This window comes from Conger conger, chromosome 5 (assembly GCF_963514075.1).
Source record: "Conger conger chromosome 5, fConCon1.1, whole genome shotgun sequence".
Lineage (NCBI taxonomy): Eukaryota > Metazoa > Chordata > Actinopteri > Anguilliformes > Congridae > Conger > Conger conger.
The window spans coordinates 39851632-39866042 of record NC_083764.1 but is presented as its reverse complement, the minus strand read 5'-3'; the positions used below and the strand labels follow the sequence as shown (position 1 = coordinate 39866042).

Genomic DNA, 14411 nt, shown 5'->3' with positions numbered 1-14411 from the left:
TAATTGGCTCGCTGCTCCAGAGGGAGGGACTTGGCAGGGTTATTAGATCGCCGCACAATAAGCACCTCGGGCGCCTCGGAATCACGGCAACGGGCACGAGACGAGACGGCTTGAAGAAGGCGTGTCGCTCTCATTCGGGCCGCCGAGGGACGGGGTACGGGCGGTACATCTAATACGACTACCTCCAATTGAATCAGACGAGGTACAATTGGCTACCAAATTGGGAGAAAATCTGGAAAAAAATAAATAAAATACATGGTAGCCAAGAAATATTGCATATGCAGAAACAGTATTTGGTACAATCAAGGAATGCATACTCTAAACATTAAATGTTAATAAATGTTAATAAATAAAAATAAGAAATACCTTTATGCTCAAGGGAAGAAAATATTCAGCATTGTACGGCAGCTTGAGTCAAGTCTTGATGCAAGAATTCACACTCTCATATCAGTGGCCGAATAGTGTTCCACTCCTTTATGACCCAGGCTAAGATGCTTTTTGTAAGTACAAGAAGATTCATTATTAATAAAATATGATAATTGGTTTAATTTTGTCGCTGAAAAGCATGTATAATAGGTCTGAAAGATGTCATTTTGACAAAATAAATTCTACTGTACAATGTGGAATAAAATAATACTTGCTTGTTCAGAATGGAATTGTATGGTTGCTTTATCTGTATGGGTGCTGTGAGGCTTGACAAATTTGAATTGTGTCTTAGCATTGGATGTTGTCTATTTTAGACCATATTTTTAAATGTCATTTGCATGCTTAAGTTCAACATAACTGTGTGGATACCCATGTTTCCTGTGCATAAATAAGAACACAACTTTGGTACAGACGATTCAGAAAGAGTGTACCGGTAGTCTACCTATAGCTGTAATTAAACCAGTAAGCTGTGGAGTTGCATGGGTCTGTGGAACAGTGGCCCTACCAGACACAGGTGTTAACAAAACATACTCTAGCTATGCCCTGATGACAAACTGGAAAAGGAGTGTGGCTTTCTAAATTGAAATGCCAGTATCAGAGATGATTTTATTGTCTATTATGTATGATATGCAGCCTTCCTACCTTCCTTATAGTTCATATGTTAAAATGAACTATAACTATCACTATGAACCACACTGAAGTTGATTTTGAACTGTCCAACAAGGTGTGAATAATTTGTTTGCATGTATTGTTTGACACATCATTTCCTTAGACTAAGAAAGACCTTACTGATTGGCCCACCGATTAGTTGTTCATTTGTTGTTCAGATTGAAGTTATGCTTGAAGCCAGCCAAGGAGGATCGAACCATGTTCTGGTGACAAACGAGACCGAGGAAAGCCTGTTGAATAGACGGAGGTAAGGGTTCCATCAACCCATACTGTATAATCTTGATACACAGTGACATTACTTTAATGCATCTGCTTCAGGAAACATGGAACATAAAATAATCTGTCTTCTCTTTATCAAACATTCTAGGCTCCGTGTGTTTTCCAAGCACAAAAGACAAAGTTCTCATGTTTTTAAGGAATATATTATACACATACACTCAGTGAGTACTTTATTAGGTAGACCTGAACACCAGCTTGTTCATGCAAAGATTTAATCAGCCAATCATGTGGTAGCAACTTTTCAGATCAAATGTCAGAATGGGGAAGAAATGTGATCTCAGTGACTTAGTCACATTATTCCACACCATGTGTGGAAAGTGGGTAGTGGGTGTCTCGTCAGTTAAGCGTCATAAAGTAGGATCCCTTTTTTGGTCACAGCATCAGTAGTCACACACAGTGGTTTTGGAAATGTGGTTACAAGCCCGAAACACACACACACACATGCATGCATGCAAGCACAGACACACACACACACACACACACACACACACACACACACATACACATTTATGTATGGTATATCTGTGATATTCTTCAAGTGCGTGATCTTAAGAATGTCTCACTTGTTAGAAATGAAAATAAGATGTTCATTATACAGCAAATAGATTGTTGGATCATTAATCAAGCAAAGTAAACTGAATACTTCCGGGGAATCGTGTATGAAAAAACCTAATTGAGAAATAATAGCGTATCATAGAATTAGGATAATCTTAAGAGGAATCTAAGAATATTACTTCTTTTCAGTGCGTTCATGCATGCAGTCGTGTGGATTTGCATGCGTCCATGTATAAAAATAAGTCCAGAACCATGAAGATAAAAAATAAAAGAAACAATCAAGTTGGCAGACAAGTTGCAGCAAAAATGTTAAAGCTTCAACGATAAAGAGAATATTTTTAACAAAGGACACATGCTTTAAAACATTAATCCTAAATTTAACCCTAAATCTCAATAAAAAAGGATTCCCAGGAATTAAAATGATTTTCCCACAATGTTATGGTTTAGCCACATGGGGGTTTGAGCAAACTTTATTGGTTGCTGAGTTATGAGAAACTAACAGGACAGAAAGCTGGATGAGGATTTTCAGTATGTGTAAAAAAAAAAAGAGTGAACATTGAAGGCATTTGCTTGACAATAACAATATGTAGTATATGTTTAAAGCACCATGAATACAAATTGGATACATAAAGAACAGTACAGTTGTTGAACTTGGTACAATACTTCTATTACATGTAAACAAACTTTTCTGAGCTGTAGTGCCTGCAGAACATGGACGTACAGTAAGTGAAATGTAATGAACACATTGTAATTTGTCATTGGTGTTGTCCATTATATGCATTCGCATAGAATGACCCGATCACTGTGACCCAAACCCAATATCTCATTTTCCATATACATGTTTAACCGCTATTTATTCATTAAAAAAACTGGTGCATGCTTTCCTGTAGCCAAGATAGAATTAAACCATTTCCTGTGTCACTCATGTGAAATTGGCAGCACTGCTATGGGAAACCACTGCTTTTTAGTCCTGGAATTGGAGGCCTGGAGTTATTGAGCTTAAGAGCGGGTGTGGTTTTGCTGAAAGGTTGGAGGGGCGGTTGTGCTTAATTGCTCCTATAAATTTTTTGGTGTACACCTCAGGAAAGCATAAGAGCTGAAAGCAAAGCAATGGAAATGTACTTTCAATCAATTTAATTAAATCGGTTTGTACAGGAAATAAAAGCCGAGAATCTTGATATCCTTCATTATGACCTCAACCCGAACCTAGTGCTAAAGTGAAACCTTATGGGACATTTCTCCCCTCCCTTCGAGAAGCCAATGAATACAGCAGACAGCACTGGAGTAACTTTCCCTGCATGAGATAACGAACACCAGGAGGTAAACGTATGCACATATGAATGCATGGCCCGATGAGGGCCCCCCCAGGAACTTAGCATGTGCTGAAGTCCTTACACAAGCTATAAAAATGCAGACTTGCACGGGTAAGTGTCAACATAATACGGTTTACAAAGGAGCGCCACTCTGACCACTGTGCAATAAAGCCTTCCGAGGAGTCCGCCAGAGATTTTTTGTACTTTGAGGCTGGTGGCCACCTTCCAGAGGTCGTGGATGTCGTTCACGTGTCCGTGGGAGGTTATCATTTTGCCAAAGATGCATGGGTGATACGGGGCTTTTCCCTCTCCTGAGAAGAAGACGTGTTCTTGAGGAGACACCCCCATCACATTGGCGCAGATGCCCATGAAGACGTCGTCGATGTAGAGCGTGGAGTTTAACGTCAGAGAGGCCCGGTAGATTTTGGAAGCCACGTCACCCGAGACCACGTACCCGGCCCCGGCCGTGTAGTCCGGGTAAGATGACCACTGGTACATCTCGTAGGGGACATAGTACTTACTGTCTTTGTGGCGGTTGGGCGGGGCACCTCTGTGCACTCGGCCGACCCAGAAGTCCCTCACACCCCTCTGGTCCATCTCTCGGAGGTACCTGACCAGGTTGGGCATGTGGACGAAGATGTCGTCATCGGCCGACATGAGGAAGCGGGCGTGGCCACAGTAGGCGTGGGCCCAGCGGAACTGCTGGAGCAGCTTAATGGTTAGGTTGTGGAACGTGTCGGTGAAGTCCTGCTGAACCAGGTCATGGTATTTCCGATCCTCTGCGAGTAGGGCCTGCTGGGTGCTCTCCCTCCGCTGGGGGTCCTGGTGGATACCCAGCGCGAACACCACCTTCACATGGGCGCTGAGCTCCTGCCGGATATAAGTCTCGTTCCCCCAGGTGGAGCGAATGGATCTCCGCCTCTCCACGTTCTCGGGTGACGTCTTCACGAAGAGCAGCAGCAGCACATCCCTGCCGGCGCATTTGCCCTCGTGGTTGATCAAGTAGCGGTGGCTGCTGAGGCGTTCGGCGTCCTGTCGGCTGATGGTGAAGCTCTTGTTGAGGAAGCCGTAGCTGTTGACCAAGTAGCGGTACGTGTACGACTTTGCGTGGCTCACAATGTTGTTGTCCAGCTGTTCCCAGCACACCATTACCACGGACAGGACAAACAGCGTTGCCACCACCTGCAGGCATAGACACTTTCTGATCCTTCTGAAATTCATAAACATCATGCAATCTTCCAGGCGTCGGTGTCAGGTCCAATTGGAAGTACTTGAAGGGGCAGCAGTTTTGTACTTAGAATTATTCAAATGACAGGCTGGTTTGAGTTCCATTTTATCGATCTTGTGGGATGCAGGGGGCATGGGTTCCTCAGTGAAATATGCGCAGAATCATTATGTCTGTCTTGGAGCAGTCAGTGGACTCTAAGGTAATCCTGGAGATGACTGAGGCTGCTCCTGCTGCACTCACATCGGTTGAAAGATTGTTGATGTCATTGTGCAATTCCCATGCAGTCCTTATTTCTGCAAAGAAGATGAGAGTATATTTGCTCAAGTTACAGGATATTCAGCTCAGCTCAACAAATACAAAACTGTACTGATGAAAAAGGTTCATTTTCTTTAATAAAGGGACATAAAACAATTATCTTGAATTTAGAAGAAAGTAGACTGCATTGCCTACAATATTTGTTTATAAGACATACGACTTAAAAGCCTAACTGCTTAACAGGACGCATGTGTTTTGTTTTTTTCAAAGGCACTTCTGTAAATAATTACTGCAATCATGTCAGCACAAATTCCCAGTTTGCAACACCACCTCTTATCGAAATATGATATTAGTAAGAAACAAATTGCAAGAGCTAAATGGATTATAGATTTTTTTTTTATTACCCATGGGGTCAATAAAGAAGTTTATTTCAACTAAAATATGAATATGAAAACTTTACAGTTGCTTTTGTATTTGAGTTCAACCTGTATTTACACCTTCTGCACATTTGTTAAATGAGTGTTTAATAAAGTTTAATCTGTGTGCTCCCATTTGTTGTACAATTGAGTAAAATGTCCCAATTTATAAAGATTTATAATAATAATAATAATTTAATAATTGTTTAGCTGGCATTTATATCCAAAGCGATTTACCGTTGATAAGACTGAGCAGGGGACAATCCCCCCTGGAGCAATGCGTGGTTAAGGGCCTTGCTCAAGGGCCCAACAGCTGTGTGAATCTTATCATGGCTACACCAGTGGTTTAACCACCAACCTTCCGGATCACAGTCATGTACCTTAACCACTGTGGAATTCTGTGATTGCTGCATGAAATACTAACCTAATTACCCTCCATAGCCTTCCCTTGTTTGTTGGGTGGTTGTGACATTAAAGATATTAGTTGCCTTTTTACAGTAGTTACAGTACACCAATTAAGCTACTTTGTGTGCCACTGATCTGTGTGACTTGGCTAATTAATTTCTGGATTCATACATAATTGATTGGTGTTGCTTTCTCTATTGTGTTTACCCTTAATTAGTTACTTTATTTCGCTAGCTTTTGATATACAGTCCCTTCAAAAAGTATTGGAACAGCAAGGCCAATTATTTTGTTTTTGCAATAAACTGAATACATTTGGGGTTGAGATAAAACGATGAACACGAGACAAGTACAAATTCAGAATTTCAGCTTTTATTTTCTGGTATTTACACCTAGATGTGTTAAACTACTTTGATCATAGCACCTTTGGTATCAGACCACCCACTTTATAGGTGAGCATAAATATTGTAATTGAGAGTATTTAAGTAAATAAAGCAGTTTCTTTCTTTTTCAGGTCATTTCAAGTTGTTGTACAATCTATCCCCAATGCTTGTGCAATGGATTTCCCCTATTTTCTAAGCTTCAAAATGGCTTGCCTTGCCTCCCAAAGACAGCTCTCTGGTCTTCATGTTGGTTTATCTTCTCTAACAAAAATTCAGTCTTCACAGGCAAAACCCAAGAGTAGACATTCAGAACAATTTATTGTTTAACCAATCAATCTTACAGGACATATCTGGGAAACAAGAAACACCTTTCAGTCACACCTGCCAGTCAGTCACATGTTCCAATAATTTTGCTCACCTAAAAATTGGGTGGTCTGATAGAAAAGGTGATATGTTTAACGTTGTTTAACGAATCTAGATAAAAAGTAAAACCAGGAAATAAAATCAGAAATTCAGATCTGTCATCCCATGCACATCCCATGCACAATTCAAACTGAATTGTCTTCAGTGTATAGCAAAAACAAAGAAATTGACCTTGCTGTTCCAATACATTTGGAGAGGACTGTAGTAAGATAGAAAGTGATATCAGTGATAGAAATTCCCTGTTCTTGCCATGTAGCCCAGTAACTAATGTACTACAGTGGCATAAGCATTCAAATGTGCAGCTGAGCTGACTAATAAATGTGTGTAAAAGCATTTTGGAAATTGTGAAATGCTAAACAACATAGCTAAAATTATGAAATTGGACTTAATACATTTTTTTTTAAAAGAATTGACAAATTACGGTACAGCTGTAGTTCAATTTACATGTACAATATATTTAGGAAAAATGTTTCTGAAAATTGCAACAATAGCAGCCTGTTGGTATTATTGTTTTTGTTACAGGGATACAATGCCCTCACACAATGGCCTTTAGCTGACTCTATGACTGTAAAAAGTGTTTCTGTATCACAGGCTTCTAAAGAGTGTAGAAGTGTTGCACATCGACACTGTTGTGTGTGATTAATTGAGTGATGATCACATTGTATCAGAAATCCACAAAGGCCTTTGTGGATTTCCTTTTTGATGATACATTGAGCTATCTACTATTTTTTTTGTAGAATAGCAGGAGTCAAGGCAGTGCCTTCAGCTGGTTCCCTATTTCTTCTACGGAAGTGTTTTTTTCACGCACACATTTCTGTAGTTCATAGTCTATCACATTTTTACATTTATCTGATCAGGATGCTGATTAAAATGAAGTGTGCTGAGAGGTCCTGATCTGATAACACACGGTCACATGTCACATGCAATTCATTTTAATGTGCTGTTCATGTTTCTGGTTTGAGACACTGACTGAAGGGACAAAGACAGGTACATATGCCCTTTGAGGTGCTAGCAAATTTAGATGGGTGATATGACCTTACAAATGTCTTCTCGGCACAGAACGATGATGTATTTTATGACTTAACTACTGCACAGTAATAGCCCCAAATATAATATTGATACTGTGCCTGAATGGAGTCTGTCCAAACTATTCAAAATTTTTTTTTACTCTTTATGACTCCACCAAATGGCTATGTCAATATTTCTGGAACGTATTTGCATTGGCCGATGGATAGTGTTCTTCAGCTACAGACTTTTTTCAATAAATGGACTACTTCAGTGTTTAAAAATAAAATAAAAAATAAAATAATCAATGGACAATGACACTATATACTGCTTTAAATGTTGAAAAAATGCATTTTATGAAGTGGATGACCGGATGTAATGGCAGTTGCATTTTAAAATTGTATTATTAAAGCATACCAATAGGTGGCCGTTTTTTGCCCTGTAGTGTTGCATGAGTAGAAGGATGAGAAGTGTTTCCGCGACATTCAAATAGTGGCAGATTCACTCGCAGCTGGTAGCAAGTGCATAACTAAATTTCTCATCAATAATCGGGGGTTCTTGATCTAGGGTTCTTGTTGTAATCGTGGGCAGCACTGTTCTGACAAGCGTGCATGGGACATTCCTCAATGCACAGCCGATCCAAAGTAACAACACTTGCTCATACATCCAAGACGTCCAAGAGATTGACCATTGTGAGACCATTCATCATGAACCCCCCTCCCCCACCACCACACCCACCCTCGAGTGCTTTCCGCCGCTGGAAATAACATTTCTAGAGGAAGCACTGGATAATAATAACATGTGAGCATGTTGTGTTATTATCTATGCATCTGTGCGCATAGCAAGAAATGGAATGAGAGAGATGCTTTAATCTTTTTCTGTATAAAAACACATAGCTACGATGAGCCATAAAGCCCCTTAACATGGATTGGATATTTGATTGACCTGTACACCAGCAATGTAAGCCTAAACAAAAGCATTTTAAACATGCTTTTATAACAGAGCGGGCAGCCCCCCATGGCAAAAAAACAAAACAGGAATATAAAGAGATACAGGCAGCACAGATGGTGCAGTGGGTAGCATTGCCGCCTCACAGCAAGGAGGTCCTGGGTTCGAATCCCCGTCGGCCGGGGCCTCTCTGTGCGGAGTTTGCATGTTCTCCCCGTGTCTGCGTGGGTTTCCTCCGGGTACTCCGGTTTCCTCCCACAGTCCAAAGACATGCAGGTTAGGCTGATTGGAGAGTCTAAATTGCCCATAGGTATGAGTGTGTGAGTGAATGGTGTGTGTGCCCTGCGATGGACTGGCGACCTGTCCAGGGTGTATTTCTGCCTTTCGCCCAATGTATGCTGGCCAGCCCCACACTGCGACCCTGTTCAGGATAAGCGGGTTAAGATAATGGATGGATGGATAAAGAGATACAAGGGTAAACCACAACCAGGTCATATGCCTGACTCGTATAAGCTTCTGACAGGTCAAAGGACTACAGTGTAACTGACAGGTTTGTCTATGTCACGTTGAATGGGGAACTGGATGTTGTCACGTCTTTGTTGGTGAATGCAAAAGCTGACGCAGCAGATGCACTGCGAGGCCACGATAATGGAGGGTTTAGGTGCCTGGGGCCCGGCAAAATTGCTGAGAGCTGCACGACAAAACAATGGCATTACAACAGCAAGTTTACACTCAGTAACACCAACAATGAGGCACTGGTGTGTGCAACTCCAATAGCCCCAGTGTCAATAACATGGGATCATTGGCTCTGGGGACCCACATCAGTCAGTGCATTTGACAAGCTTTAAAACATTATTAGTCTGTCTGCAACTAATGGGGGTAATCCATGAAATTGCTCACCGGTATATGCCAGTGTTGTAACATCATTTTTATATAGAGAAAAGCTAGTCGTTAACTAGTTTTTAATTGCATCCATGTCTGAACTATATACTATATTAATCACAAAAAGTGAGTTTTAAGTTTAATGTTTGCATTTTCTGAAAGCCTCAAAAGACAGGAAATTGAATTGATCAGCCCTAACGCTAGCATCTGCCTGCTCTCCATCAAAATATCAGCACAGATCTTTGACAACATGCTACAGCCATGTATAATATTTACTGTATGTCAATCGTGTATGTACTCACCATGGGGCAGATTGTTTAAGATTCAAACCTCTCAAAGAATTCACAATCTTAGAGTAGTGCACTGTAAAGTGTATTGGCAATTTTGGATATTAGAGTTAGAGGCAATATACACTCACCGAGCACTTGATTAGGTATTTATTAGACTTATTGTTTAGATTCTACTGCTATAGCCCATCCACTTTGACGCGTTGTGTGTTCAGGGATGCACTTCTGCATACCACTGTTGTAGTGTGTGGTTAATTGCGTTACTGTCGCCTTCCTGTCAGCTTTCACCAGTCTGGCGTTTGTCTGCAGAACTGCTGCTCGCTTGATTTCTTTTAGTTTTTTGCACCATTCTTTGCAAACTCTTGAGACTAATGTGCATGAAAATCCCAGGAGATCAGCAGTTTCTGAGATACTCAAACCACCCTGTCAGCCACCAACAATCATTCCACGGTCAAAGTCACTCAGGCCGTAAGAGCAGTCGTCTGGCATTCGGAGGGTTGCCGGTTCAATTCCCACCCTGGGTATGTTGAAGTGTCTGAGCAAGGCACTTAACCCCCAAATGCTCCTGATGAGCTGACCGGTGCCTTGGATGGCAGCCAGTCACCGTCGGTGTGTGAGCATGTGTATGAATGGGTGAATAAGAAGCATCAATTGTACTAATTGTGATAAAGGCGCTATATAAATGCCAACCATTAACTTAGATCACATTTTTTCCCTATTCTGATGGTTGATTTGCACATTAACTGAAGCTCCTGACCCATATCTAGATGGTTGTATGCATTGTACTGCTGCCACACAATTGGCTGATTAGATAATCACATTAATAAGTAGGTGTAATAAAGTAAAAATAATAAAGTGTTTGGTGAGTGTATTTATTTTGAAATTTTCTAAAGCAGGCTTTATTTCCAACATGCACATGGTCCTACTTAGGACCACATATCTTGTATCACTCTTTCAGTATAACTTGGCCACAAACTGTCGTAGCATAAACTGAGTGAGATGAATTGATAGATACTGCATTAAAGTGTATATTGTAGATTACAGAGTGAATATTGCTATGATCTCATTCAAATAGGCCTACTGTATGTCATTGTAGATAAAAGTGTAGAAGCAGATATATAGTCTATAGTATGTACTGTACTGTACATACTATATATACAAGATTATGAATATTTGTCTAAAAGTAATTGACAAATTACACAAAGTCTAACAGGCTAACTACTTTGCATTCACAGTCACTCAGTGATGGTGTCACCCACAAATCACTTTGATTCTCACTCTAGAAATAAATGTCATAATGTTTTATGTAATATATACAATTCATTCAGTATCTGTTGAATTTATAAAATAATAATATGCTGCTATGTTAATGCTATGCATATAATTTGGTATACAAGATGGAAGACTTGATCTGCACAAACTGAATATAAATTACAACGCATGATTTAAAAGTATAGTTAGCGTCATTATTTTTCATTTCAGTGATAATTTTCTGTCTGAAACTAATTTCTTCAGTGAAATTACATTCATGGCATTTGGCAGACGCTCTTATCCAGAGCGACGTACAGTTGATTAGAGTAAGCTAGAGTAAGTATATATAGTAAGCAGGAGACAGTCCTCCCTTGGAGCAATGCAGGGTTAAGGGCCTTGCTCAAGGGCCCAATGGCTGTGCGGATCTTATTTTGGTTACACCGGGGATCGAACCACCAACCTTGTGTGTACCTTAACCACTATGCTACAGGCTGCCAGTTGTCTGCCATCAACACAGTATTTGCATGTTATTATCTTGCTCGCGAGATTGCATGTTCTCTCATGTCATGTGTAATGAGAAATATCCCATATCAGCCCGTCAGCTAGCTAGCGAGTAGATAGCTAGCTTGCGAGTAGATCGCAAACTACTTTCAAAAGGCAAACTATAGGGAGGTAAAGCGGATGTATCGGGAATGATACTTCCAGTACACTGCTCCCTTTTAAATAGAGTGGTGAAAGCTAAATATAAGCAAACTTTGTAGCATTGAATCTGGATTCAAAATACATCTTTACATCGCCGAGATGGGCTAAAACCTCCCATAATGCTTTCCCTTTCATCGTGACAAAATTTCCACAATTGGACTATCCTAATGCCACCTAAACCCATGGGTGTGAATGTGTTGGTACATCCTGTGAGACTGGCCATCCCAGGAATGATAATGTTATTGCCTTTGGTACATAAATCTGACCGTATGCTTGTATCTACAAAAATTCGTAAAAAGCAATGAAAAGCTGCATAACGATAATTAGCAGATTTTCTGGAGCCTTGTCATTTTGTAGAACGATTTAATGCTTCATTTGCTTATATTAAGTTGTTGTTGCTGTCTGATGAAATCTGCTAGCATAGCAGTATACTGGAAATGGCATTCAGTGGGACATCTGCTTTACCTCCCTACTAGCTAGCTGGCATTAACATTGTCACTGCCATTTTCCAGTGTAGCTAACGTTAGAGCTAGCTGGCTAGCCTAGTGAACTACGATCACTAAAATATATCGGTTATTCACTGTCTGATAACTGATTACTGCTGGTATGACTATGGTTCACTGTGACATACATGCATTAACGTTGGGATATTTAGATAGGCATTTGTTTTGCATGGCTGGCTTGTGGTTACTTAACGCTAGCATTTTCTTTTGTTAAGCAAATGTTTTCCACAAAAGAGAAGAGATTCCACAGTCCAAAAGAGAATTATTGTACAAAAAAAGAAAGATTCTCTGTACTTATGACATTGTCATAAGTGTTAAAAACAATACAATTGTTATGAGTGAGTCTTGTCATTGACTTCATCTAATATTTTAAAGCAGCTTTGTAATTAGACTAATCCTTCCAGAGTTGTTGAAATCAGTATTTAAATAGGTCCATATGTAGCTCTCTGAACTTAAACCCAGATGTTGAAGATGTAGTGTTACTGTTCGTCCACACCCAAGGATACATGATTCAGAATAGGAATCTACAAAAACCACATCTTGTGCCAAAAAGCCCTTCTTCAGTGTTTGTACCAAATTGTAAATAGAAAGTTAAGCTTTTTTTTCATGACTTTCATATTTTAGACTCTAATGATCTGAGGTATTCAATTTCTGTTACTCATAGTGCTTTTGTTAAGGTTGGGTTCCATTAAAGGGAGTTGCCTCCCCTGACATCCCCTCTCTCTCTCCCCCCCCCCCCCCCCCAACCATGTTCACATCTTGGTTCACATTCTAGTCAGCTGGCTTCTAGCCGTAGGTAAACTACAAAACTGGCGTAAACTTCAGACCTCGAACATAAATACGGAACCTTGACATTTTTTCCAGCCCCTCCTAAAATCAGCCTCTGAAAGAGAAGAGCTCTGCCTGCTCCTCTTCCAGAAACTGCTACTGTCAAAATAGAGGTCTCTTTGGGAAAATCACTTACCAGCTTACAAAAGTTTTCGGTTGAATCCATGCGCGGGAGGGGGAGGGGAGCACGCTGGCTTTCTGGAGGTGTCGGAGTTCCAACAGAGAAGTCACTTCGCTTTTTTTTTGTCCACCGGTGAGAGCGTGCCGTGCCGCGTGCTGTTTCCCCACTGAGCTGAGAGTAACGTTTGTGAACCATTGCCCTGGCTGCTCATTCTTTTTGTGGGGGGGGGGGTGGGTGGGTGGAGGAGGAAACATATTCAAAGAGGAAGCTCTGCCCTCTCCATTTCACTGCCAGCTCTGAACTACGGCATTTTTTGTATGATGTAAATTCAGCTCTAAACTTGCTTCAAAATGTATGGATTTTGCGGATTCTATTGAGTGTCTCTGTCCTCTGTCTCTCAGTCTTTGGAAAAGCTCCCCCTCGTAAAAAAAAAAAAAAAAAAAAAAAAATGTTTTCATGTTTTAATTATTGTCTTCAGCATTTTTAACATGCACTGTTTTACAATTGTACAGCCATGCACTTCGCTTGCATGGTTTCTCTTTAACACACTTGAACAAAGAAATTGCAGAATACATCAAATGGCACTCAACTGTGCGATAGTATTGACAGCACACCAACTGAGGCTGCGGTTCAGACCAATGATCCTTTTAGAAGAAGAGACGGGAAACAATAGCTCAGCCGAAATGATACTATGGCCTTCTACGTTCCAAGCAATTGTTGAATTTTTAATGCAATAATTGCATGTGATATTAGTATTACCAAAAGAGGCCATTGATATCTGTTCACTGCGTCCATTGTACATTGTAGTGTACTCTAATATTACCTCATAATTACTACTTTACCAGCTAGTTTAATACCTAAACTGTAACCTGCTCAACCCATTTCATTATTTGCTGTGATACATCCCTTTTTACATTTCTATTTTGTCCTGTTCTATCTCTGCTTTACACTGGGCTGGCCCACAGAGGATGGGCTCCCTCTTTAGCCAGATTCCTCCCAAAATGTCTTCCCATTTTGCTACCGCTTCTGTGTTTCCTTCCCACTTTTCCCCCCCTCACTTGCTTGCTTTTTTGGGGTCCAGGCCCAATTTCCCGTCTGTTACTCTGTAAAACATCTTTGAGCCAATTCTCTGTAAAAAGAAAAATATAAATATTTATTTTGTTTTGATTTGATTTGACTTGAATTAATCTATACACAGATTATGCCTTTGTCTTCCCAGGCACATCCTGAAGGAGATGATTGAAACGGAGAGATTGTATGTGGAAGAGCTTCAAAGTATCATTGAGGTGTGTTTGTTGTTCTAGTTTGCTGTCCTGTGACTAAGATACATGGTTTGCCCTTGACAAGCCAGGTGCCATGGAGACAAATCAAATACAACAGAGCAACAGGCTTCAGGATACCAAGAATGCCACAACCTTTCATTCTAATTCGAAGCACAAGGTTTAGCACATATGCAGTATAACTTATTCATGCAGATTGCAAATAAACCCATGTGTAACATGAGCTAATGCCCCAATTCCAAGTTGTCTGTTCTA

At 40.5% G+C, this 14411-nt stretch overlaps 2 protein-coding genes across 4 annotated transcripts in view; one reads left to right on the top strand and one right to left on the bottom strand.

Moving 5' to 3' along the window:
• The window catches only part of LOC133129821 (guanine nucleotide exchange factor DBS-like), a 100551-nt gene that overhangs the window by 43231 nt on the left and 42909 nt on the right, over window positions 1-14411 (top strand). For all 3 annotated transcript variants that reach the window (XM_061244163.1, XM_061244165.1, XM_061244164.1), the window contains 2 exons: window positions 1254-1342; window positions 14096-14162. In XM_061244163.1, the coding sequence (XP_061100147.1) occupies window positions 1254-1342; window positions 14096-14162 (156 nt within the window). The remainder of the gene's footprint in view (window positions 1-1253; window positions 1343-14095; window positions 14163-14411) is intronic.
• On the bottom strand, window positions 2366-13076 carry LOC133129822 (lactosylceramide 1,3-N-acetyl-beta-D-glucosaminyltransferase A-like). Its single transcript, XM_061244166.1, has 2 exons — window positions 12892-13076; window positions 2366-4763 (listed from the first exon to the last, which is right to left on the bottom strand). The coding sequence occupies exon 2, from the start codon at window positions 4470-4472 to the stop codon at window positions 3330-3332; it is 1143 nt and encodes a 380-aa protein (XP_061100150.1). The 5' UTR covers window positions 4473-4763; window positions 12892-13076; the 3' UTR covers window positions 2366-3329.